Source organism: Haliotis cracherodii, unplaced genomic scaffold (genome assembly GCF_022045235.1).
Source record: "Haliotis cracherodii isolate W230 unplaced genomic scaffold, xgHalCrac1.p SCAF_1, whole genome shotgun sequence".
In the NCBI taxonomy this organism is placed as follows: domain Eukaryota; kingdom Metazoa; phylum Mollusca; class Gastropoda; order Lepetellida; family Haliotidae; genus Haliotis; species Haliotis cracherodii.
In genome coordinates, this window is record NW_027266264.1 from 29,493,717 (window position 1) to 29,520,750 (window position 27,034).

At 42.1% G+C, this 27,034-nt stretch overlaps 1 protein-coding gene across 1 annotated transcript; it reads left to right on the plus strand.

The window, feature by feature from the left end:
• Positions 1-2,132: 2,132 nt before the first annotated feature.
• LOC139463084 (protocadherin gamma-A4-like) lies at positions 2,133-16,362 on the plus strand. The gene is made up of 11 exons (XM_071244560.1): positions 2,133-2,201; positions 3,911-3,995; positions 6,998-7,679; positions 7,808-8,001; positions 10,476-10,718; positions 11,509-11,762; positions 13,215-13,395; positions 14,221-14,829; positions 15,178-15,283; positions 15,924-15,964; positions 16,205-16,362. Exons 1-11 carry the CDS (start codon positions 2,133-2,135, stop codon positions 16,360-16,362), a joined length of 2,622 nt encoding a protein of 873 aa, XP_071100661.1.
• The last annotated feature ends 10,672 nt before the right edge of the window (positions 16,363-27,034 follow it).

Genomic DNA, 27,034 nt, shown 5'->3' on the forward strand with positions numbered 1-27,034 from the left:
AGTATATTAACTGTAGTAGCTTCCAAAGAAACATATGTGTTTGTGTGAAGTCGTGACATGATGGCGTGGTGTTTCAGGGTGTTGTGAGGACTCACAATTGGTTTAACAGAACTCCCATCGAGCAATCTCGGGTAATTCATATCATGAAATGTCCCGTGAAATGGAAGTCACACGGAAGACTAGATAAATAAGATACGTATCCTTCAATGCACGTAATAAGACTCTATAGGAATAAACGCAGAATTTCTGCATGTGACAGACATGAATACATCTTTAAAAAGCAATAAAGATTCAATAACTGTTTGGAGGTTTGATATTTATTCGCACGGGACGGAATGAGTCTGGGATTTGGAAGAGCAGTGTTTGCGTTATTGGAATGGGATTAAGCACATCACTGAAGGTCACAGAAGTTTATCAGTACAAAAAAATGAAAAAAACTATTTCATTTTCAGATTGCATATCCTCGTTGGAGCACGTGTATCAATCCCACAACCATTTCGTGTCTGAAGGAGGCCTCCGACGCCTCTCCAGCTGAACAGTTAGCGAACCAGACTACACAGAAAATGCGCAGCCTCGTTATGAGGGGCACGGGGAGAGACGCTACCTGCAGCCCCGCACGGCAACAAGTACATTGAGTCTGCCCGGTCGTAACACATACATGTTTGCCCACTTGAAACCTTCTCAGACTACCGTCATGTTTATTTCATTGTCTAAGTAGGATGAGTCACAGTGGATAAATATGCCAAGCTTTTGACAGGTGAACTTACCATTGGTCATTAATTCTACACTCATTCGCGCACATGCAACGAAAACTGACACCCCTAGGTGCTCGGTTATCCATATTCACCGGGGACATCAAACATGCGCGATAAAATACAAATTAACATAGATTTCTTATGAGGTCAGTACGTGTTTTATAGACCAGACAAATCTCTGTTGTTATTGAAATTCATAGAAAAAATCCACTCATTTCAACTCTATAGGGCCCGTTAACAAGGACTAAACATCGTATAAAGTTTTCATTTGTTTTGTAATGTCATCCGTCAACAGAGCAGGTTCAAGACAGAAGCATGTTCAGTAACTCGAGCTATGTTAATAGCTATATTCACGAGTACAACCTAACGATATAGATTAAGTCATCCAAGGTAGGAGATGGGTATAGACTGAGGAGAAACAGTTTAAAGAGCAGCGCAATAAATGGTTAATTATGCACAGCTCTTCATGCACTCTGAGATAAATGAGTGAGTGAGTGAGTGAGTATGGTTTTACGCCGCTTTTAGCAATATTCCAGCAATATCACGGCGGGGGACACCACAAATGGGCTTCACACATTGTACCCATGTCGGGAATCGAACCCGGGTCTTCGGCGTGACGAGCGAACGCTTTAACCACTAGGCTACCCGACCGCCCCTGAGATAAATGAGGTATGTGTTTGAGTGTGCGTGGATGCGTGCGTGCGTGCGTGCGTGCATGTGTGGCTGCTTGAACTAGTCTTGACTTTTGTCGGTTTTCTTGTGCATGTGAACAGAGATACAATACCGCAATTAAACATGGATGCCCCTCTCAGGCATTGTATACTGACTCTATGGCTACCGAGCCTTGTTTTATACCCTTAAAGCCAAATTCAAGGTAAGGTAACAACAAGTACCTTCTTCTAACGCATGACGCGGCCGGAGATAGAACCACCGACCTTTCGCTCTCCCGGCTGACGTTCTATCCACAAGGCCGCTGAGGTGGAGATGATTCACCTGATGAACACTTCGCACCGACTTACATGAATCAGCTGCATAATATTGGAACAGATCTGTTGCACCAATCTTGGTTGGCAAGATATTCTGTTTTTATCCAGCACGACATCTCGCTGTGTAACCGGGGTTTAACTCTACACGGATGACTGGCAGTACATGGGGTTCAGTCGAACCTCTCCGATTCTTCAAGTACTCACCACAATGGCTGAGCATTGTTCTCGGGCAGATCCAATATCGCTGGTAGACAAGATCCTCTTGCGACCAACCTTCGCCGCTTTCAGATTGCATGACGACTTATGCTGCGTCTTAACCCCTGACCTTGAATTACAATGGCGTCCTTGTTGGTTATAAAGGAGCGGGAGATTGCCCAAGTCAGAGTTAGTGATGAAGGGACGGTGGGAGAACACCAGGATGAGACTTACGCACACACCAGGGGCGATGCTGAACACACAGGTGAAGTACATTTTATACATGCACATCTCAAGAAACAGTTTCCCCTTCTCATGAAGAAATATTTTTGTAAATGGTTATCACAGAAACGTCACAGTTATCATCGTTGGTTGGTTCCACATGTAATTAATAATGTAGGCATTTGTCCAGTAAACCAATGCATCTCCGGAAACATTGTGCCTCAACTGCACCCGTGAAAAACTACTCCTCTATTCTACCCCCTCCCTCACCACAACTGTTCAGAGCAAGATAGGTCTTGATGTAGTTAAACACAATGAAGGCAGTGACTAAATCAAGTCATTTGGTCAGAGCAAGATAGGGCTTGATGTTGTTTAACACAATGAAGGATTTGACTCGGGAAAAGCCATTTGATAAGGTGAAGATAGGCCTTGATGTTGTTAAACACAATGAAGGATTTGATTCGGGAGAAGCTTTTCGATTAGCTGGAGATAGGTCTTGTTGTAGTTAAACACAATGAAGGATTTGACTCGGGAGAAACCATTTGATTAGGTGAAGATAGGTCTTGATGTAGTTAAACACAATGAAGGATTTGACTCGGGAAAAGCCATTTGATTAGGTGAAGATAGGTCTTGATGTTGTTAAACACAATGAAGGATTTGACTCGGGAGAAGCCATTGGATAAGGTGAAGATAGGTCTTGATGTTGTTAAACACAATGAAGGATTTGACTCGGGAAAAGCCATTTGATAAGGTGAAGATAGGTCTTGATGTAGTTAAACACAATGAAGGATTTGACTCGGGAAAAGCCATTTGATTAGGTGGAGATAGGTCTTGATGTTGTTAAACACAATGAAGGATTTGACTAAATCAAGTCATTTGATTAGAGCAAGAGAGGTATTGATGTAGTTAAACACAATGAAGGATTTGACTCGGGAGAAGCCATTTTGATAAGGTGAAGATAGGTCTTGATGTAGTTAAACACAATCAAGTATTTGACTAGGGAGAAGCCATTTGATTAGGTTTAAGATAGGTCTTGGTGTAGTTAAAACCATGACCATGACCATTATACCAATGTGTTAAAATCCTGATGAACAGAACTAATCTGAAGCAGTGGAATAGTCCACTGACTTTAAATTTATTTCAGATATCACGAATTATCACATTTTAAGCATGGTATCGCTTTATACATTTTCTGAATATGAGCAGTTTTATCGACTTAAGTGACCATAAATTATTTTTTTAAGAATAATTCTTAGATTAACCATGAGTCCCTGAGTTTAAAGTTAAACCTAAAACAATAACTCCAGATAGGCCTTCTGAGCATCATTTTGTACCATACTACTTCGCCTCCCCGGGTTTTTTTTGTGTCATTTTCATTGCTGCTATGGAAACGCAAAGCGGAAAAAATAGGACAAATCTACCGACCGCCTGTCAATCATCTACAAATTATTAAGGAATCCCCTGTGACTGACACTGAGAGTTCACGAGCCTCGGAGGACCATTATCAAGTCCATCAGTCCGGCAATCTTGTAATTGATAACCATGTAAACTGCTTTTGGTAAAACAAGTCATGCTCTTTACGTGGTTTAGCTGGGATAACCATAAATGCATAAGAATGATTTAATGCTTGCATGTATGTGTGTGTGTGTGTGTGTCTCTTGTGTTGTACTTTAGTTTAAACATGCAGAACAAATTTCTCTGTCTTATTCTTGTACAAATGTCTGTTACTCTTATCGGTCTCCTTTATGCCAGGGCTTATTCCGTGTGCCACGCCCCTACAAGGTGGAGATGTCACTCCTCGTGCTGCAACTGATGGGAATAACCGTGTCTAATGCAGGTGAGGATAGTGCCACATGATCCAGCATAACTACACGTTCAACAAACATGTACACTCATACAGCCATCTCCACTACAAAAATCAATTAACAGAAAAACCTGTGAAGATTCGGAATAGATCAGGTCTTCAGCAACCACCGCTTGCCGCAAAAGGCGACTATGCTTGTCGTAAGAGGCGACTAACTGGATCAGGTGGTCAGACTCGCTGACTTGGTTGATGCATGTCATCGATACCAATTGCGTGGAGGCGACTATGCTTGTCGTAAGAGTCGACTAACGGGATCGGGTGGTCAGGCTCAAAGGCCATCGATACCAATTGCGCGGATCGATGCTCATGATGTCAATCACTGGATTGTCTGGTCCAGACTCGATTATTTACAGACCGCCGTCATATAGCTGGAATATTGCTGAGTGCGGCGTTGAACAACCAACCAGCCAACTAACCAACTGCGTGGGTCGATGCTCATGATGTCAATCACTGGATTGTCTGGTCCAGACTTATTTACAGACCGCTGTCATATAGCTGGAATATTGCTGAATACGGCGTTAAACAACAAACAAACAATTAACAGAAAACATAATCTGTAGTTACACATTGTTTACAATGCGGGATATTTACCCTACTTTCAATAATATTCCGGGGACAATCATCTGATGCGCTGTGAGTTAGTGATAATGGTTTAACGCCGCTTTTAACTATATCCCAGCAATATCATGGCGGGGAACTACAGAAATGGGCTTCACACATTGTACCCATGCGGGGAATCGAACACGGATCTTCAGCGTGACGAGTGAACGCTTTAATCACTAGGTTACCCCACCGCCCCTCTGACGCGCTGTATTTCGCTGTACTCATAATAATCCTTTGAATCCAAAATGTATTTGTTAACACCCAGACTCTCCTCCCACACCCTTCCAATAACTGAAATATTGCGCTCTAACTCTTAAATACTCTCCCAGTAACAGATAACCACATAACGTCGGAAAACACACACATCGCCCCTGTAGGGATTCGAACCAGCTCCCCAGCCCCACCCCCAATCTCCCCCTGTGATAAAAGATAATTGTAGAATATCGTTCGGCGCCAATATCTTTTATACCTGGTCATTAAGAATGAAGGCGACTGTCGCGGCTTGGCTCAGTAGTTGGTGGCATTGCTGGTCGCGCTGGTCCAGTGTCGGTGTTCCCAACATGCCCTAATGTGAACAGTCAGTTACTTTGGTTGCCATGGGCACGGTTGATCACATTGGATGTTTGTGAAACACTCAGGGGGAAGTTAATAGGTTTCCTAACAAAGAGTAGCTTACAGCAGGCATGTAACTCACATTACACCAACACAGCCATGTGCTTGTTAGCATAAACACCATATCACTACCTAGATCAGTCAAGGCAAATACGTACGTAAAGCCACGTATGTTTGAAGACGTATCGTTTGTCACAACCCCATCTAAGCTGTGTAATCTTAGGATTAGTTAGATTATATACCCCAAATATTTGCGGAAAAGTATCCACTATCATTTAATGCCAATACTCACAAGTTATTATAACGACCTCCAATCTGTCCCCCTAATAGAGAGCGGTAGGTCTACCCGGAGAGCGGTAGGTCGGCAGTGCCCTGGTCGAGGCATACGAAAATACGTTGTGTGCTGGTATTTTAAAACGGTCCTAATTTCGGATAAATACAAGCAGCCTAACACACACACATGCGTGTCGCTATATAAGCGCAATTATTTTTGACGCGACGTAAAGACCCAGTTCACTTCATCTATTCTTCTAATATATTACAGTTAACTACGGTTATAACGAACACGCTTATAACGAAATGACGGATATAACGAACTTACTTTTTGGGTCCAGACTACTTTCTTTAGTTATGCTGTATATGTGCATAAATCGAACTACGGTTATAACGAACTAACATTAGTAGTCCCTTTGAGTTCGTTATAAACGTAGTCTACTGTATTTGAAAACTAGAGTTAAATCAAAGTTTACAGTTAAGCCACGGTTCTCAGGATCGCTGAATATGTATCGAGTTATCCAGTGTTCGATACAATGAGGGTGTTAATGTCAGATGACGATGCCGCTATGGATTCATCAGGAACATAATCATATTAAACGTTGTATCGAGTTCCAGTTCCAGTTCCAGTTAACCAGATTTCACATGATAGACGTTGAATAAAACGTCAAAAACCCATTCCGTAATCATAAGGCATTTCCACTAAAAGCAGAGTCCACTGAACAATTCCGAGAAGAAATCTCTACTACAATCCGAAATTCGCAAATATCCAATCACTTGCCACGTGTTAATAGAAACGGACCACAAATACTGGTCATGTCACGTCGTTCTTATAGACCACCATCGAGGCCCCTGTCAAATACACAAATGCGAATCAGACTATATCATGACCATCAGTTTATGAATCACCATCGAACAGTAATGATACCAGGTCTTCACATAAAGATGAGTATCTAGGCCCACTGGGAGCACCCGTCACATACGGGGACGGTATTGAGTGAAGGATTGAGTGAGCAAGGCTTTACTCTTTTAGCTATATGAAGTGCCTATTTGTTACGCGATAAAATTCCACACCCTAAAGCATGCTAAAATGCATTGTTACCCTGGTCAGTGGATCGGTGTGCTCGCGATTTTCATTCTCAGCTCCCTAGGGAGTATACATCCCAAGATGCCTCTGAGGCGTAAGACAATTGCATTACAATCTCATTCTACCGAGTACCCATTGTAAACAGGCATATTTCGAACAAAGTCACGTGTCTAAGGAGACACATATGCAACATGTGGCTTGGCTCTGTAGATGGTTGACGGCGAATATACAAGTCCTACATGTATCACACGAATTTGGCTCCACACATTGTAACCTTGTGGGAAGTCGAACATGGGTCTCAGGTGTTACAAGCTAACGCACTACCACTGAGCTAAACCAGCGCCCCATTTTAAGAAAGAAACCAATCGTCATATATGTATCAAATGTCTTCTGTATATAGGAAGATATGTCTACCAGACAACGACCAGTGACAACATGAACTACTTCCTCAACGACCTCGGGGTCAAGGTCACCGGAAATAGCCCTTTGATCTTTGAGGTGAAGACTTGTCAGGACGCCATCATACGATTAGCAGAGACTAAAGACCTCGTAGGCAACTATTACGACGTAGTTCTTGGCGCAGGCTCCAATACCTGGAGCGGACTCCGAGACCGCTGTTCTGGGTGTGGCGCCAACCCGATACATTTTGACAGGATTCTCGACTGTGCCTCGTACAAGGAATTGTGGGTGGCGTGGAACGGAAATGGTAATGTGACAGTGGGTACGGGAAGTGACGTCAGCAAGAACGTCATACTGACATTATCGGATCCTGTCCCGTTTGAGATTCACTACATCACGGTGAGCTCCTACTATGGTGTGACAGGAGAATGGAAGATCGTGGTTGACGAAAGTCCCGTTATCTCCAACCCATCACAGGACGGAGTAACCCTGGTGTCTGTAAGTGAGGGGACGCCCCAAGGGGAGGTAATTCTGAACATCCAAGTCTCCGACCCCGAGGGTGATAAATTGACATTAACTCTCTTTAATGATCATACTGGACAGTTTGAGATCGATCATACCGAACTGAAAATTCATAAAAAGCTGGATTTCGAAAAAGCTTCATTTCATCATCTGATACTAAGGTGAGATAGTAATATTTTATTTCCATAATTTTATAACCCAGTTCGTCTTACATGCATTTAACCTATACAAAAACATCCAGTTTTGTTTTAGAAAAAAAATATTCCTTTCGTTGAAACTATTGTTTCAGCGTTAGCGATGGTCACAATGAAGTAAACGTATCTCTGACAGTTGACGTCATTGACGAGTGTGACGAAGTCCCAAATATTCATCTTAGTGACGTCATGACTATACCAGAGGAACTTTTAGAAGGAGCTGTGATTGGTCAGTTGTACACCGTTACCGACAAAGATAAAAACGACGCGTATACTTTCAATCTAACAGGTAAGTCTGTTGTCTTCGGTCCGAGGATATCAAAGTAATTGAGTGACTAAGTTGAGCATGACGCCGCTTTGATCAGTATATTGGCCTATGTCGTGGTGTGTCTGTTCAATGGACAATATAGCGACAAAACCCTTTCCATAGCAAAAGAAATCTCCGCATAAAGCAGAGTATATTGTACGATTCCGACTTTATCATGAGCATGTGTCACTATCAAATAGAAATGACACCAGGTGTTCGCGAAAAGGTGAACGTATCCTGCCCCACCGGTGTCACCCGTTACAAACACATGCAAAGGCAAGTCAACTGTTCCCCTGAAAAAGCACGGGAACATGTTGTACAAGTCAAAATAGGGAATTGCATCGGACATCAACTTTGTCACTGATGCGTCAAGAGAAGTCCAAGGAAAACCTGGTCTCACAAACCAAGGGTCATAATCCGAGAGAATCTGGAATTCGAACTCACGATCAGATGACCCTAGCGCGGCTAAGGGACGCAACTCTGCACGGCGAATTACTGTGCCTTATAGCACTTATACCAGCTGTGCTTCTCTGAGATAGCATCACCTGTTACAAATAAAAGCGACAAAATCCTTTCCACGATCACAAGAAATCTCTGCTGAAAGTAGAGTCCATTGTTCGATTCCGATTATATCATCAGCATGTGATTATGCATCGCTATCAAAGGTGATGATTTCCGGAGTTCGCGAAAGGTAAGCGTACCCTGCCCCACCCGTGGCCCCCGTCACAAATTCATGCATAGGCCAGTCCACCTGAAAACATAGGGAAACACACGACAGAACTCAAAATGGGAAATTGCACAATCTTGTGTCACTGACGCCTCAAATTTTGAAATGTCCTCCTCATGCCTAATATAAAACTCTTTGAAAGCCCCACTAAAGCATGGAATACCGTTACCCTGATTAAACAGCCCACAATCACTTCCCTACTCTGCTGGGGCAAACTAGGGAGTCCGTCTAACATGACAGGAAGAGAGACAGGTTCCCGTTAACCTTTCCGGAACAACTTTTACCCGCGCTGAAGTACGCATTTTGAGTTTTGACATAATGGGCTGACGTCATGACGCTGTTGCAATTACCTCTCCCATGATCTAATGTATCCTTCGTAACATCGTTCTTTCATTACTGTCAATCAAGATGGCGCGTCCACATCAGTTGTCGCTGAAATAGTTTCTTAAAACTTGTCGAATAGGCATATTTTTACCCGGGAAGAGATATGGCAATATGATGTCAACCATCTCTCATGCAGCGGGATTTTCCCAAACATTCAAACCACTGTCCGTGCCTCAGCAGCCACAAAGTTGTCCGTGCCCCCCGGATGGACACACCCATGAGCGATCCTTGAAGAGTTTCATAATACATGTACATACACCTGTTGCTCAGTGTAGGGTATTTAGCGACATACTGCAGTCACACAGAACAGACGTTGTTGCTCTTCTTCTGCCATGTTCCGCCGCGATTCGCTGTGCAGAGTTGCGTCCCTTGGGCACGCGAGAAATCTACGATTGTGGGTTCGAATCCCGGTTCGCCCCGATTATGTTTCTAGGTTTGTCAGCACCATACCCGTGCTCGTGGGTTTCACCAAACTGGTAAACGTTTGAGACCTGCATCACTTCGGGCTTTCCTCCCACATTAAGCTGACACACCGTGATATGACTGGAATAATGTTAAAAACGGCGTTAAATCCAACTTACTCACTTCTGCCATGTTCGTCTCACAGCGACGCCATATCACGCACCAGGCCGTCGATTCACGTGGGTTACGGTATCGTGTAGTGCAACTAACTCGGTAAACGCAATAATTCATAGCTACCAGTTGTTTCAGTCTGCTAATACTAGTGGAAACAAACAGTGTTTCACGACAGGAAACACTTCAACTCATAATAACAGTTAGTCAATTAGCACTGTTCTTGGATTTTCATTTTAAGGAACCCCTCATTATAGGTTTATTTTTGAACCGATCTCTAATAAAACACAAAGTTAATTTTAAATTCGGCATCTTGGAAAAATGTATTTCTTAAATATGTTCTTTGTCAACATGTGTAGATCACTAAATTTGTTCGTTTTCTTTGATGCCGCTACTCAGGAATATCCAAGCCATATGACGCTGGTCTGTAAATATTCGAGGCGGACCCAGATAATCCAATGATTAACACCGATCTACGCAATGGGGATGCAATGACATACATCAGCCAAGTCTGCGAGCGTGACCACCAGAACCCGTTAGTCGCGTCTTACAAGCATGGGTAGCTTAAGACTAATTCTATCCGAGATCTTCACGGGGAGAGGAAAAGCGTATCTTTCGTGAACGCCTGTCAACACATGACAATCACTAGGATAGTTTAATTACTAGAATGCTCAGATTTTATGTCCACATCTGTCGATAACTAGAACAGCTTATATATGCTCAGACTATACGTCCATAACTGCAAGTTACTGGAAGAGTTATTTATGTCTAGGTTCTGACTCCTCGTATTTCAACATCAACGCTACTTCCGGTCAGCTGACGTCTCGGGGTCGGGTGGATAGAGACGGGGTGGGTGGACGGCAATATTTAGACCAGCTCCTCCTCTGGGTGCAGGACAGCTGTGGACAGTCGGTAGCCGTTAACCTCAACATCACCGTCCTCGACATCAACGACAACCCGCCTCACTTCTCCGAGGCAGTTTATTATGCTAATATGACAGAGAATGGCACGTCAGGTGAGTAGGCTACTCCATCGGTTCTTCTTTATACGTGGGGACCGCCTCCGTGGTCTAGTGGTAGAGCGTCCGCCCGGAGAGCGGAAGGTCCGGGGTTCGATCCCCGGCCGCGTCATACCAAAAGACGTTAAAAGATGGTATTTGTTGTTACCCTGTCTGGCGCTCGGCATTAGGGGGCTAAAACAAGGACTGGGAGTCAGTATACTGTGTCTGAGTGGGGTATTCATGTTAAACTGTGGCATGGTATCTCAGTGAGCTAGCACTATAAGTCGGCATCAGTCCGGACTAGTACAAGCAGCCACACACACACACGCATGCATGCACGTGGCTATATAAGTGCAATAATCTTGGACGCGACGTTAAACCCCATTTCACCTCACCTTTAATCGTGCCCTCGTGGTGATTCCGAGCAGAATAGGTATCCAGTACCAACATGTTTGTCTATTAAAATGAGATTCTAGTCGGGATGTTGGCAGTATGTGAGTAGATTATCACATTCTCATTACCTACGTCTTTATCGATGCTAGACTGGATAGAATAAAGGGATGCCTAAATCGTGGCAAGGGTCTTGAAATATTTCTGATTTTTGGATAAAGTGTTGATATGTTCATAACAAAATACATTGGCAACGACTTTTTCATTCGTTGGCAAGTCAATAAACAAAGTGACAGGCACATTTAGGAAGGGTTGTGGAATAATCTCCAGTCACGTGCGATATACTTTGGCCGTCACGTGCGATATACTGTGGCAGACGTGTCCGTCTATTAGTGTTGTTGATGACTAATTTCAGAATATATAGTGGCGATATTGACAGTAACAGACGCTGACAGTGGCAGCAACGGTAACGTCACGCTGACCTTGATCGCGGGCGATGACTCGTCTAATCCAGTGTTCACCTTGGATGGGGGTGTATTAAGTGGGAGGAGCCAGAGAGTTGACTATGAGGCCGGTCCGAGTGGACACCGCTACCTGTTGACCATACAAGCCACAGACACGCCAGACACCGATCAGCCACTGAGTTCCACTTGTGTCGTTGTAGTGGAGGTGAGTGGGCACTTGTATGTAATTATGTCTTCATTATAATGTTATTCACATTTTCTGTAAGATCAGGAACTAGCTACTAGTTATGCCTTTGAGCAAAACTACCATAGCTTAATACTTTTTACAAATGATGACATTTGTGCTGAAGATATAAACAGATCAGATCATTCTGACGTCAGTTGGGAACAGTGGGCGAGTCGGTAACACGTACATCTGTACATAATCCCTTGGATTTCACTTTCATTTTGGCCTGATGTTGATCTCGTTTCGTTTTGATTTATGCATTCATAGAGACGTATTACATCGAGACTGCTGACAGCTGTAGTATTTGTTAGGTGTTACCCTTCTGAATGATATAGTATTTGTTAGGCGTTACACTGCTGAATGATGAAGTATTTGTTAGGCGTTACACTGCTGAATGATGAAGTATTTGTTAGGCGTTACACTGCTGAATGATGAAGTATTTGTTAGGTGTTACACTGCTGAATGATGAAGTATTTGTTAGGTGTTACACTGCTGAATGATTTAGTATTTGTTAGGCGTTACACTGCTGAATGATGAAGTATTTGTTAGGTGTTACCATGCTGAATGATATAGTATTTGTTAGGTGTTACACTGCTGAATGATGTAGTATTTGATAGGTGTTGCACTGCTGAATGATGAAGTATTTGTTAGGTGTTACCATGCTGAATGATGAAGTATTTGCTAGGTGTTACCATGCTGAATGATGAAGTATTTGTTAGGTGTTACACTGCTGAATGATGAAGTATTTGTTCGGTGTTACACTGCTGAATGATGAAGTATTTGTTAGGTGTTACCCTGCTGAATGATGAAGTATTTGTTGGTGTTACCCTGTTGGATGATGAAGTATATGTTAGGTGTTACACTGCTGACTGATGAAGTATAATAACTGCTGAATGATGAAGTATTTGATAGGTGTTACATAGCTGGATGATATAGTATTTGTTACCTGTTCCACTACAAAATGATGAAGTATTTGTTAGGTGTTACACTGCTGAATGATGTAGTATTTGTTCGGTGTTACCCTGCTGAATAATATAGTATTTGTTAGGTGTTACCCTGCTGAATGATGACGTATTTGTTAGGTGTTACCCTGCTGAATGATGACGTATTTGTTAGGTGTTACCCTGCTGAATGATATAGTGTTTGTTAGGTGTTACCCTGCTGAATGATGAAGTATTTGTTAGGTGTTACCCAGCTGAATGATATAGTATTTGTAAGGTGTTACCCTGCTGAATGATGAAGTATTTGTTAGGCGTTACACTGCTGAATGATGAAGTATTTGTTAGGTGTTACCTTGCTGAATGATATAGTATATGTTAGCTGTTACGCTGATGGATCATGAAGTGTTTGTTAGGTGTTACACTGCTGAATGGTATTATAGTATTGATAACGTATTACACTGCTGAATGTCATGACTGTCACTGTCCTCAGATTGTTCCTGACAACGAACACACTCCGTCCTGGGTGTACCCGCTCCCCGGGGAGACCGTCGCTACGGTTGAGATATCGGAGTCGGTGGGGGTGGGGACGTCTATCCTGACCCTGGCCGCAACAGACGAAGATATTGGAGCCGACGGGACGCTGACCTTCTCTGTTGTGTCTCTAACACTAGGTACAGTGTCGTAGATAGGCAGTTCAAGACTGTTCCACTTGAGAACAAATAAAGAAAACTCATTTAGTAACACGCTTCCATTCTGTTCAATTTCACTCGATAACATGTGTCCGGCGCTACTAATTTCAATCTGCCTCAATGACATCATTTTCAGACTTAGATCGGTCAGAAAATGTGCAACGATATCAACAAGGTTCACTTGAAAAGGAAAACATGTTATTTGATTTCTATAATGCTAGCTCACCGAGAGGCTGCAGTTTGACATGAATATCCGACTCAGACACAGTAAACTGACTCCGAGCCGACCAGTCCTTATTTTAGCCCCTTAAAGTCGAGCGACGCCAGACTTGGTTACAACAAGTACCATCTTTTAACGCCTTTTGGTATGACGAGGCCTGGCATCAAACCCCGGACCTTCCGCTCTCCTGGCGGACACTCTACTACTCGACCACGAAGGCGGTCGTAAGCTTAAAGAATAACCACGCTATACTAGAATGCTGACACACACATTGACGGACACAATACTCATGTTTTAAGATGAGTGAGTGAGTTGGGTTTAACGCCGCTTTGACAGTATTCCAGGGCATATATCAGGGCATGTCAGCTTGATGTGGAAGAAATGCCAAAAGTGATGCAAATCTCAGACGTTTATAACTTTGGTGAAACCCACAAAACAGGGTATGGTTCTGACAAACCTAGAAACATAATCTGGGCGGACCGGGATTTGAACCCACATTTATAGGTTTCTGGCGTGCCCTGCGGGATGTAGATGAACCGATTTAGACATGCCTATATAGCCTATTTACCCCTGCATCTTTGTTTCAGCAAATGGGTCGATCTCACCACCATTCTTCACGGTAGATTCAACGTCGGGGTTGTTACAAACAGCCTTACTCCTCGACTGCGACCCTGACACCGGGGGCACGGAATACTTTGATTTGGTTGTTATGGTTACTGACAACGGTGTCCCATCGAAATCATCTGAAACAACAATACGTTTATTAGTTGATGACGTCAATGACAATCCGCCAGAGACAGACGTCAGAGAAGATGTAGTTGTCGACTGTGACAAGGACGTTGGTGACATCATTGCTTCCATCTACATCACCGACGCCGATGTCTCCAAGGGAGAGTACTCTTTCGGGATTATATATTCTGAGATCGATAGCGTTAGCGTGAATGAAACATCAGGGAGTCTTATACTTCAGTCGAAATCAATAAACGATGAAAATAGAAATGTAAGTATTGTTATAAAAGTGACAGATGGGACGTTTAGTGTGACAGTGATAAAGGTGTTACATTTACGAAACTGTTCCTTGGAATATAATGAGTCAACAGACGCAATACCACCAGCTGATACTATCCAACAAACTACAACTACATCTACTACGGTAACGCCATCATCCCAATCTCAGCCACGACAGGGCGGATCAGGTGAGCTAACAGTTTAAAGGGTGTCCATTGGTGAGCTTACTTAAACAACGTACTAGGTGTTCTTTGGTAAGCAGGTGTTAAGTTTTGATGGGAATGTAGACTGATCTTGAGACATATGATGGATTATTCAGTTACTATTTTTATTCTATTGAGTATTCTTTATTGTCAGTCTATTACACATGCCACATTTTCCACTGGAAAGGTGGCAATATCATCACGGTGGAGTGTGAACATCTTTTTTGCGATGGCGACCAATCGTTCATATTTCAGTCTTTCAGATTCACAATTTAACACACATAGTGATGCTCAGCACATTCTCACACTCACTCACTCACTCACTCACTCTAGATAATGACGGAGTTGTGGAGGTGTGGTCACTTCGAGCAGCTTGTGGATTTCTCGGGATCACCCTGGCGGGGACGGTCACCACAATGTTCATCAGACACAAGATGAGGTCAGTAGATGCTACATGTTTAATCAGATACAACATGAGGTCAGTAGATGCTACATGTTTAATCAGACACATGCTGAGGTCAGTAGATGCTACATGTTTAATCAGATACAACTTGAGGTCAGTAGATGCTACATGTTTAATCAGATACAACATGAGGTCAGTAGATGCTACATGTTTAATCAGATACAACATGAGGTCAGTAGATGCTACATGTTTAATCAGATATAACATGAGGTCAGTAGATGCTACATGTTAATCAGATACAACATGAGGTCAGTAGATGCTACATGTTTAATCAGATACAACATGAGGTCAGTAGATGCTACATGTTTAATCAGACACATGCTGAGGTCAGTAGATGCTACATGTTAAATCAGACACATGCTGGAGTCAGTAGACTGGACATGTTTTGTCAGACATATGCTGAGGTCAGGAGACTGGACATGTTTTGTCAGACATACAATGAGGTCAGTAGACGCGATGTTTTGTCAGAAACATAATGAGGCCAGTTGACACGATGTTTTTGTCAGACACATAATGAGGTCAGTGTCATATATATATATATATATGACACTGAGAATATAGTAAATCTCGCCTTCGTGGCAAGTACTTAGAAGATGTTTTTTTAAATATTTTACAGCACATCAACGAAATCAAAGAACGACTTCACAGAAAACAGGGGTATGTTAATCGTGATAATATTAGTGCAACATTTCCTACTAGAGTCCGGTTAACCAAATGTTGTTCTGCAATTTATATGTTGTAACATGGCGACTTTGTTAATCGTCATGATTGATTTTATTCTTTGCAACTGAAAACAATGCCAGATGATATTTTCAATACGATCGCGTTCTGCTCTTCTCAGTGATACTTAGTTTGTGTAACTATGTAACATTATCCGTCACAAATAATCATTTTCAGTTTCTCCTACAAGTACTTCAACCTCCTCCCAGCTTGAAAGACGGACAGAAATTACCACTTATACCTCTGTTGAATCATTGGCAAGTAACGAGTTACTTCCCTTTACATGTCGCCCTGAAGCAGTACTTCTCACGCATATTACACTTGTGACGGAATGACACGAGACGGTCACTAATGACGTAGCATGGCTACTTCCGTCTGTCACTTACATACTGCTGTCACAATCATGTTGCACCTTTCGATTTAATTTTTAAACTTTTTATAAACACACATTATTATCCAAACATTGACAATTAATGTCACAAGGAAGGGGGAAGTAATAATTATTTATGTGTTTCTGATCTGTTTCAGGACTACTTCTTGTAATGACAGACTGTCAAACAAGCAACATGGCTCCCTTTCACGGTCTAACGAATTCGCCCTTCCACTGTTCTTCAGACAAAATGGACACTTCCTCCTACTGTTTGTCAGACAAACTGGACACTCCCTCCCACTGTTTGTCAGACAAACTGGACACTCCCTCCCACTGTTTGTCAGACAAACTGGACACTCCCTCCCACTGTTTGTCAGACAAACTGGACACCCCCTTCAATTCCACTGTTTGTCAGACAAACTGGACACTCCCTCCCACTGTTTGTCAGACAAACTGGACACTCCCTCCCACAGTTTGTCAGACAAACAGGCCACTCCTTCCTACTGTTTGTCAGACAAACAGGCCACTCCTTCCTACTGTTTGTCAGACAAACAGGCCACTCCCTCCTACTCTTTGCCAGACAAACTGGACACCCCCTCCCACTGTTTGTCAGACAAACTGGACACTCCCTCCCACTGTTTGTCAGACAAACTGGACACTCCCTCCCACAGTTTGTCAGACAAACAGGACACTCCCTTCAATTCCACTGTTTGTCAGAAAAACTGCACACTCCCTCCCACTGTTTGTCAGACAAACTGGACACTCCCTCCCACTGTTTGTCAGACAAACTGGACACTCCCTCCCACTGTTTGTCAGACAAACTGGACACTCCCTCCCACAGTTTGTCAGACAAACTGGACACTCCCTTCAATTCCACTGTTTGTCAGACAAACTGGACACCCCCTCCCACTGTTTGTCAGACAAACTGGACACCCCCTCCCACTGTTTGTCAGACAAACTGGACACTCCCTCCCACAGTTTGTCAGACAAACTGGACACTCCCTCCCACTGTTTGTCAGACAAACTGGACACTCCCTCCCACAGTTTGTCAGACAAACTGGACACTCCCTTCAATTCCACTGTTTGTCAGAAAAACTGGACACTCCCTCCCACTGTTTGTCAGACAAACTGGACACTCCCTCCCACTGTTTGTCAGACAAACTGGACACTCCCTCCCACTGTTTGTCAGACAAACTGGACACTCCCTCCCACTGTTTGTCAGACAAACTGGACACTCCCTTCAAGTCCACTGTTTGTCAGACAAACTGGCCACTCCCTCCTACTCTTTGCCAGACAAACTGGCCACTCCCTCCCACTGTTTGTCAGACAAACTGGCCACTTCCTCCCACTGTTTGTCAGACAAACAGGCCACTCCTTCCTACTGTTTGTCAGACAAACAGGCCACTCCTTCCTACTGTTTGTCAGACAAACTGGCCACTCCCTCCTACTCTTTGCCAGACAAACTGGACACCCCCTCCCACTGTTTGTCAGACAAACTGGACACTCCCTCCCACTGTTTGTCAGACAAACTGGACACTCCCTCCCACAGTTTGTCAGACAAACTGGACACTCCCTTCAATTCCACTGTTTGTCAGAAAAACTGGACACTCCCTCCCACTGTTTGTCAGACAAACTGGACACTCCCTCCCACTGTTTGTCAGACAAACTGGACACTCCCTCCCACTGTTTGTCAGACAAACTGGACACTCCCTCCCACAGTTTGTCAGTCAAACTGGACACTCCCTTCAATTCCACTGTTTGTCAGACAAACTGGCCACTCCCTCCTACTCTTTGCCAGACAAACTGGCCACTCCCTCCCACTGTTTGTCAGACAAACTGGCCACTTCCTCCCACTGTTTGTCAGACAAACAGGCCACTCCTTCCTACTGTTTGTCAGACAAACAGGCCACTCCTTCCTACTGTTTGTCAGACAAACTGGACACCCCCTCCCACTGCTGGTGGAGTTTCTGTGTTTTGCAGTCAAGGATATCTGAGAAGCATGGAATGACAAATTATTTCACAAGTTCGCCGGCTTTCGTTAGAAGCGTTCGCCATATCTCCATCAGTAGTGACGCATCATGGTACAAGCCATGCAGTTAAGAGGAGTGTCTCAGCTACAGCCGTTCTAAAACAAATGTTGATTCGGTTACCTTACGTGATGAGTCAGGACATCATCGTGATGACAATACTGAGAAGCTGTGTTCTCGTGAGCAGCATGAACGTGTTTGATGTGTCAAAATGTCGTAAACAGAGTGGATGCTACAGACATAAGCTGGATTTATTCTCACCGTAATGATGTCTGTAGAACCATATGCTACACGTATACGCTTGTAGCTGTGAATAGTCTGATGGATAAGATGAATAAAAAAAATGTAGAAATTCAGCGATCGTTACCACGAAACGACAACGTATGTAATGATCCAAGTCAAGGCGTTAACATCCTGCAGTCAACGTATGAAATGCATTTAATGAAGATGCACGTATTGATTCACATGTTTAGGAAACCTGTCTCCCACTTGCTTTCTGCAGAATGTGAGTTTGCGCCCAGACCAAAGGCCAGAAATCTGAACGTTTGTTTTTTGGGGTTTTTTTTACAAAAGGCACACCTAGACTGCTCGGTTACATACCACGCACATAGATAGATATTCTTTATTTCCTCAAGATGTTGAAGATACATATCATATATGATATTATGTATAATTACAGAGCTGCACAGTAGTACAATTTAACAATATTATGAGAAATGATAACTACAAAATGCATGACAATCAAGCATTCTTATAACTGTTTTGTAACAGATACAGCCATTTCCTATAGTATCTTGACATAATAACCATAAGGTCACCCCATAGACTTTGAGATAAAGAGCTAACACACTCAGGCATACCGCCAAGTAGTACAGACAGGCCTAATATTAGGGCCATGAGTGGCAGAGTTACGGACATTGGTAGTGAGAGGATCCGCTGACCGTGGGTTCGCCTCCCTGGTTTGTCAGCACCATTCCCGTGCTTGTGGATTTCACTCAGGATCAAACGTCTACAGACTGCATAACTATGGCCTGGTCTCCCGTATTCAAATGGCACACAATTAGCTGACACACTTCATTACCTCAAATTACTCAGGGTACATGCGAGACTTATGACGACCTGTATGGGTGAGGTGAGGTGAAATGGGGTTTAACGTCGCGTCCAAGGTTATTGCACTTATATAGCGACGTGTGTGTGTGTGCGTGAGTGCGCGCGCATCCGGTCAAACATACAAAGTGAGCGAGTGAGTGAGTATGGTTTTACGCCGCTTTTAGCAATATTCCAGCAATATCACGGCGGGGGATGCCAGAAATGGGCCTCACATATTGTACCTATGTCGGGAATCGAACCCGGGTCTTCGGCGTGACGAGCGAACGCTTTAACCACTAGGCTACCCGACCGCCCCAACATACAAAGTGGAACTATAGGACAAAAGTACGCAATAATAGTCAAATATTACGAATAAAGAAAGAATGTTACAAATAAAGGTCATTATTTATATAAAAAATAATGATTTCAAAATACAAAGAAAAGAACAATGTGTACTAACGTCAATGCACAAAATGATCTCTAAACTGGAAAAGGACGTCGTTGACAATAAGGAACGCCAGACGGCGCTGCAATTTGTAAAACATTCCGAGTACATTCGGCTTGTAACGCCGAGAAAATGACAAATGCACTCCGAAGTGCTCAATGTATTACGTCATTCCTCGTGCATTGAGGCTGTGTGGTAAGGGCGTGTGACTTCGCACAGTTGTAGGTAATGACATTCAAAAGTTAACGTTTTCAGATATAAGGGCCACAATCTTATATGGCTGCATGGAGAAACATATCATAGAACATATTTCGTATGAACATGTCCCACAACCTAAATATACATGATAAATTAATTGGAATGTATATACCAAACAATACTTGTGTAAAGTAAATAACTATAGTTTAGTAGATTATTTGTTTTGATTTAGATACTATAAAGTGTGAAAACATGAGAACAAATGCATTTCTTTCTTCTTCGGCATATCTGTAAGACACACCTTAAAGTGTGCAGATTGTTGACGGGTAGATTTCTGGGTTTTCGTGGTGATTGTTTTGATACTTTGAAACTGTCAAATCAAGAGACTCTTAAAGAAACAGAAATCAGACTTATCAGACCATATCCATGACAACCATCAATCAACCGTGATGAAGGCTATTATAACCTCCTGGGTCCGAGTAACACTTGAAAATTATTTGTTTAAAGGAAAGCTTGAAATCTCTACACGCCGGTATGCATTCGTGACCAACTCGTGTTATTCCGGGACAAGCCGAATAGCAGGTTACGGAAAGGGGCGAGTGGGGACGAATGGCCGGTATGTTGACTAAAAGAGCTAATGTCGTGTCAGCTTAATGTGGGAGGAAAGCCGAAGTGATGCAGGTCTCAGACGTTTACCACTTCGGTGAAACCCACGATCACGGGTATGGTGATGACAAACCTAGAAACATAATCGGGGCGAACCGGGATTCGAACACACAACCATAGGTTTCTGGTGCGCAAAAGGGACGCAACTCTGCACTGCGAATCGCGGTGCCTTGGACGACTGGGTCACAAGTGACCCCTAACGATGTTAGAACCTACACCGAAACGTCGCTACTAAATGTAACAAAGAAGTTGTTCATCCATATATCCTATCCTTGCTTTGTACTTGTACTTCTACTTCTAAATACCTCTCAAAGATGTAATCACGTTGTTTACGTATAAGGACCTATTAACGCTAGTTGACATATGTTCGTTTTTGACATCCTACATACCGACTTGACCCTTTAATAATGACTCTGAATATAAATTTAAAACATTTTGATTCGTACTCTTTAAAGCCCTTCGTATTGGGATGGCAATGTTAAAAATAAACGGTTTGGTTTAGATAAAATTAAACTTTTCAGAATTGTATTAGGTCCTCTGGTGTAAAATTTCTAAGCATCCACAATTTTATTTCAGAATAATTCGGCGTAAGTTTATTGTATTTTCTCCCGATAATGTGAGGGAATGGCTTGACAGCGTTAAACAACAAACAAACAAACAAACCAATACAATGACCAAACTTTCAAGAGCCTACGGCATCTCTTGCATTCAATACAATGGACCAATAAAGATTGTTTTTGAAAAAGTTCGCAAGGACATTTTCAATAAACTTTAATATAATACTGCACTGATTCATAATATGGGTTGATGCCTGGAATTATGTTCCAAGAGTATTGATGGCGCTTCCTCAAGAAAGACGGCCGCCTGTCTTCGGATTTGTTTGTTTGTTGTTTAACGTCGGACTCCAGCTATAGGACAGCTGTTTGTAAATAATCGAGTCTGGACCAGACAATACAGTGATTGATATCATGAGCATCGATCCACGCAATTTGGATACGATGACATGCGCCAACCACGTCGATGAGCCTGATCCGAGGCAGTTAGTAGCTTCTTACGACAAGCATAGCATATATAGGGATATAGGGATCTTGGGATATATAGGGACGGTCGGGTAGCCAAGTGGTTAAAGCGTTCGCTCGTCACGCCGAAGACCCGGGCTCGATTCCCGACATGGGTACAATGTGTGAAGCCCGTTTTCTGGTGTCCCCCGCCGTGATATTGCTGGAATACTCATAAAAGCGGCGTAAAGCCATACTCACTCACTCACTTCGGATATATACGTTGCCACAGTAAAAATCGTCAATCACTGACAGTTCGGTTGAACGTGCCGTAGTACTTTGTGTCTCGTATTTTGTTGCGCCTTCTTAATATTTTTAGTGCATATATTCCTATATTAGAATCGTATTTAATCAGAGATGCATGAGTTGCGCACTGGTTCAGTCGGTTGTGAAATGAATTGTAAAATCCTCTCAAAACTGTGAACTTTTAGACATCTGTTTTGATTATTGTAACGCAATTCTAGGTTATCCTTAGCAAAGATACACATGCTACCGATACAAACGTTACTACTTATAAGATGTGCACATACGAACTTGACAGAATTTCCGAGATAGGAACTTTGCTGCCTAGCTACGGGTAAGTCAGGAAGTACTTCAAGTTACAGAAGGGAGACATGGGAGCAGTAGAGGTGGCTAGGCGAGGTATGTAACGAATATATGATACGTATGCAATCTCACTAAAATCAGACTTTAGTTCTCGCTGCCGCTAAACAAAGATCTGAGGACATCCCATTACACATTACAGGTCACGTCAGAACGACCTTTCGCGAACCTTGACCTCCCACTGAAACGACTGACAAGAAGTCGACATTAGCCAATTAGAAAGCAGTTTTCTCGAGCTTTACGGCACTCGTTTCAACCTGGCGACTTCCATTTCAGACTGCGCTTGAAAAATATGTTGACACAGTTCTCGATTAATCTTTTGAAAACTGAACGCAAACGAGAGATAGACGATAATTTTGACGGAATCTGTCGAAAGGGCCGTAACTGTCGTTCGGAATACCCCGTATTAACGTTTTCGAGGTTGCATGATTAGAAAACACATTCCGACTGTCACTTTCATGATCTGGTAAGCAACGCTTAGATTGGTCGGATGAAAGGTCGTTCTGACGTGACCCGTAATGGGATGTCCTCAGATCTTTGTTTAGCGATAGCGAGAACTAAGATCTGATTTTAATGAGATTGGATACATATGTTACATTATCTGGAAACACATGTGTCGCTAATGGTGACGAGAGGGACGGAAATATGTGCCTGTGTTGAGTGTATTTGTAGAAGTTTATAGATTTGTGCCAGTTTTCTCCATGATTTCTTGTCGGCAATTCAGATTTTAAGAGTTATTCATTATTTATGAAGACGTTACGCTAAAACAGCATTTTATGTAGCACTGGTGATAACCTTTCAAACGATATTTTATGTTATAGTTGTTATGATTTAATATTTTATATATGTTTTACCTTCCATATTGAAAGTATAATCTTTTTCTGTCACTCCATAGCAGATGAAACACAATTATATTGAAATATTGATAAAAACAGAATGTTTAAAAGTCAAAGCATAAAATCACTAACAGTATGGATCACAACAAGAACATATACATTTTATTCACAGAATATCATTTTGAAAGTACTGAAATATATCTAGATGATATTTCTCACCCATTGTGTCATTGTTACTGTGAGTTAGAAGTAAGATTTGTGCGTTGCTTAAGTCAAACGTAAAATGTCCATAATCATGAAATTAACTTCCTTTCTAGTGTGCAATAGATAACCACAATTGTGTTTTCTTTCATAGTTCTTGCTTTTAAATTAATTCTTTTTATAGTAAGGGAACATTTAATTCTTGAAGTAATCAATAATACATACGATTGTATTAAGTGTGGTTTTATGAGTCCAATGATAAGTTAAATAAACTGGAAATAATTGGAAATTAAATCGGTTGCCATGTTAACAGAGATGAGGTGAACATTTACAAGGTTTTATATGCTGTTTAACCATTAGTGTATGCTCTTTTCACATGTTTAATGTATGTTAACGTAGGTTTTTCCCAAGAATAAAGGCGTGTTGTTGGCTTCATCTCCAGAACACTGCTGTGCTTCTAGACACAAAATAGTGCTGCTAGCATATTCAAACTGACAATAATATAGTATGAATAAAATCACAATCCACATAAACATTAAAACCATTGGTCAGTACCACAGACTTCATATTTCTATATGGTCTTGTGGTAGAGTGTCCGCCCGGAGAGCAGAAGGTCTGGGGTTCGATCCCCGGCCGCGTAATACCAAAAGACGTTTAAAGATTGTACTTGTTGCTACCCTGTCTGGCGCTCGGCATTATGGGCTAAAACAAGGACTGGTCGGCTCGGAGTTGTACTGTGTCTGAGTGGGGTATTCATGTTAAACTGTGGCATGGTATCTCAGTGAGCTAGCACTATAAATCGGCATCAGTCCGGACTGGTACAAGCAGACACACACACACACACACACACACACACACACACACACACGTCGCTATATAAGCGCAATAATCTTGGACGCGACGTTAAACCCAATTTCACCTCACCTCACCTCACCTTATATTTCTATAGAACGTGTTTATCAATTTTGTTGGTCTTGTCCCAGGAATCCTTAACCTTCTTTCTTTGATTAAGGGCAAAGGTGATTGTAAGCGCCCGAGTGCCCTCGTTGAGAACTGCATCCAGGGGGAAAAACCGACACTTCACTCCGGGTTTGGATTTTGTGTGTGTGCTGAACGAAATGAATGAGAGTAAAGTAGACTCACATTATTTGTCCATGAAGTTACAAATATATTACCATTGGTAGTAAACTGCCCGGCAAAACAAAAACATACACCCATGTTTGACGGTACCTAAACTGAAACAAACAAGAAATGGTTATTTGATGGTGCTGTTTCTGATACGGCACCATTGTTGTGTTTTGAACCTTCAGTTTACAGTGTTTCGACGACTGTTTTAAGTCGAGTAGCGTTTTGATGACGTTTGTAATGTTTTGGTCAAATCCAGTTTTCAGTGTGTACATTCTCTGGCCCGGCAGTTTATATAAAATAGTCACTCGAAATTTGTTATCACAAATCATTTTCCCGTGGCAATAGTATCTTCCTTACTATACGATATTGCGATGCGATAGAGCATATTCGGTTGCGAAAGGGCGATACGACAGTTTAATAGAAATCTATCGTTCTGTCTATTAAGACGATATAGCGATACAATAGCACGATGCAGTTCTGTCGAACTGCCACATAACGCAATCGAATCGCAATATCGCGTTGTAAGATGCGGCGATAAGCCAACGGCTCCTCTAAATTACCTTCCTCGTCAGACACCCTGTGTGGCATCCCCGACACCCATGTGCCCGTGAGACGAGATGAAACGCCTGGAAACTGAATGTGACCAGAAAAGGAATGGGATAGTTTACCGGATAAAGTTCATTTGAAAAATCCCCAACAGCTAGGAGTGACACACCCGTAAAACTATGCTAGCTTCAGTGTCCAATTCAGCAACATTCATTTATACTGATGCTCAACGCGTTTGGTCTTAGAACGATGACAATGTAAACGAAATACTCTGGCCCACAGTATGCTTTTTCAAGGCGTGGTTACCTTTTAACACAATCTACTCAGTTCAAAATCGATTTTTAAGCGCGGGTGAACTGGCGACCATGGACTGACGTGCGTACCGGGGTTTGCACTGCGGCGAGCGCCGTCATCATGAACACTTATGCATGGCTTATCAGCTTGGTTAGCGGGATTTATGTTCTAAACTTCGGACATTCTAACTTTCTAAGCTTCATGGAAGACAGAATTGGACGAGCTATGGGCATTGAGTTCACTAACTTTAAAGTTCGGAGTCCAATGTTATGTGCTGCGGAGTGCATTAAAAGGAAGCGATGCAAGTTTTTCGGTCAAAAAGGAATGAAATGCGGCTTTCAAAAAGGGGCCATTCTTCCCCAAATGCACACATGCAGAGAGTTGAGAGACTTCGTCGTCAACTTTCCAAGCGTAAGTTTAATCATTTATTATCACTTATCTACAGTTATTTTATTTGCATTTATTATCAAGTGTCAACTGTTATGTTACTAGCATTCATTATCGACTAAACACAATTATCCCATTATCATTTTTTTTCACCTATCTACGAATATAAGATAGCTACGCCATAAATCGTAAAGAACAATGAAAATTGAATCGTGGTTCATTTCACGATAAAACATTGTTCTATCATGGCGTCATTTCTGGAGATTCGAAAATGCACTCGCATCTTGATATATTGAACGACATTATTTTTGAGAGGGAAGTGTCTAGTAAGTTGTTCCCCATAGATGTAGCTGGGCTACACTGATAAACGCAGTGGCCGAACGATCGCATCCAAAAGTGGAAGCGATATGACATTCAGTATTAGGAGAAAAATTCAGATAATCGTGAGGATTGCGGAGAATATGCTGGAAATACCAAACTTTATCCACCTGTTCGTAAAATGGACTTGTCAGACACAGCCGGATTCTATTCAGGGAGTCATCATATTTAAATACGAGTCACTATTTCTAAAGATTGTACATTCAGTAACATCCTTAAAGAGACTGTACATTATATTGATATCTCATATTAGAAATAATCGACTCGTGGTCGTTGTTTATCATACCAAAAACTCTGCAGGGAGAATAAACCATGAACTACGATTTTGTTATTATCACTATCTACTTACCTGTATGTTATTTGCTTTTTTTATCACCTATCGACGATTATCTTATGTCCCCTTTCCATTATTATGTTATCATTAATTATCACCTATCAAAGGTTATGTTATTATCATTTATTATCACATATCTATGGTTATGTTATCATTTATAATTACCTATTTATGGTTATGGTATCATTTATTATCACCTATCCAAGGTTATGTTATTATCATTTATTATCACATATCTATGGTGATGTTATCATTTATAATTACTTATCTATGGTTATGGTATCATTTATTATCACCTATCCAAGGTTATGTTATTATCATTTATTATCACCTATCTATGGTTATGATATCATTTATTATCACCCATCTACGATTATGTTATGTCCCCTTTCCATGGTTATGTTATTATCAATTATTATCTTCTATCAACGGTTATGTTATCATTTA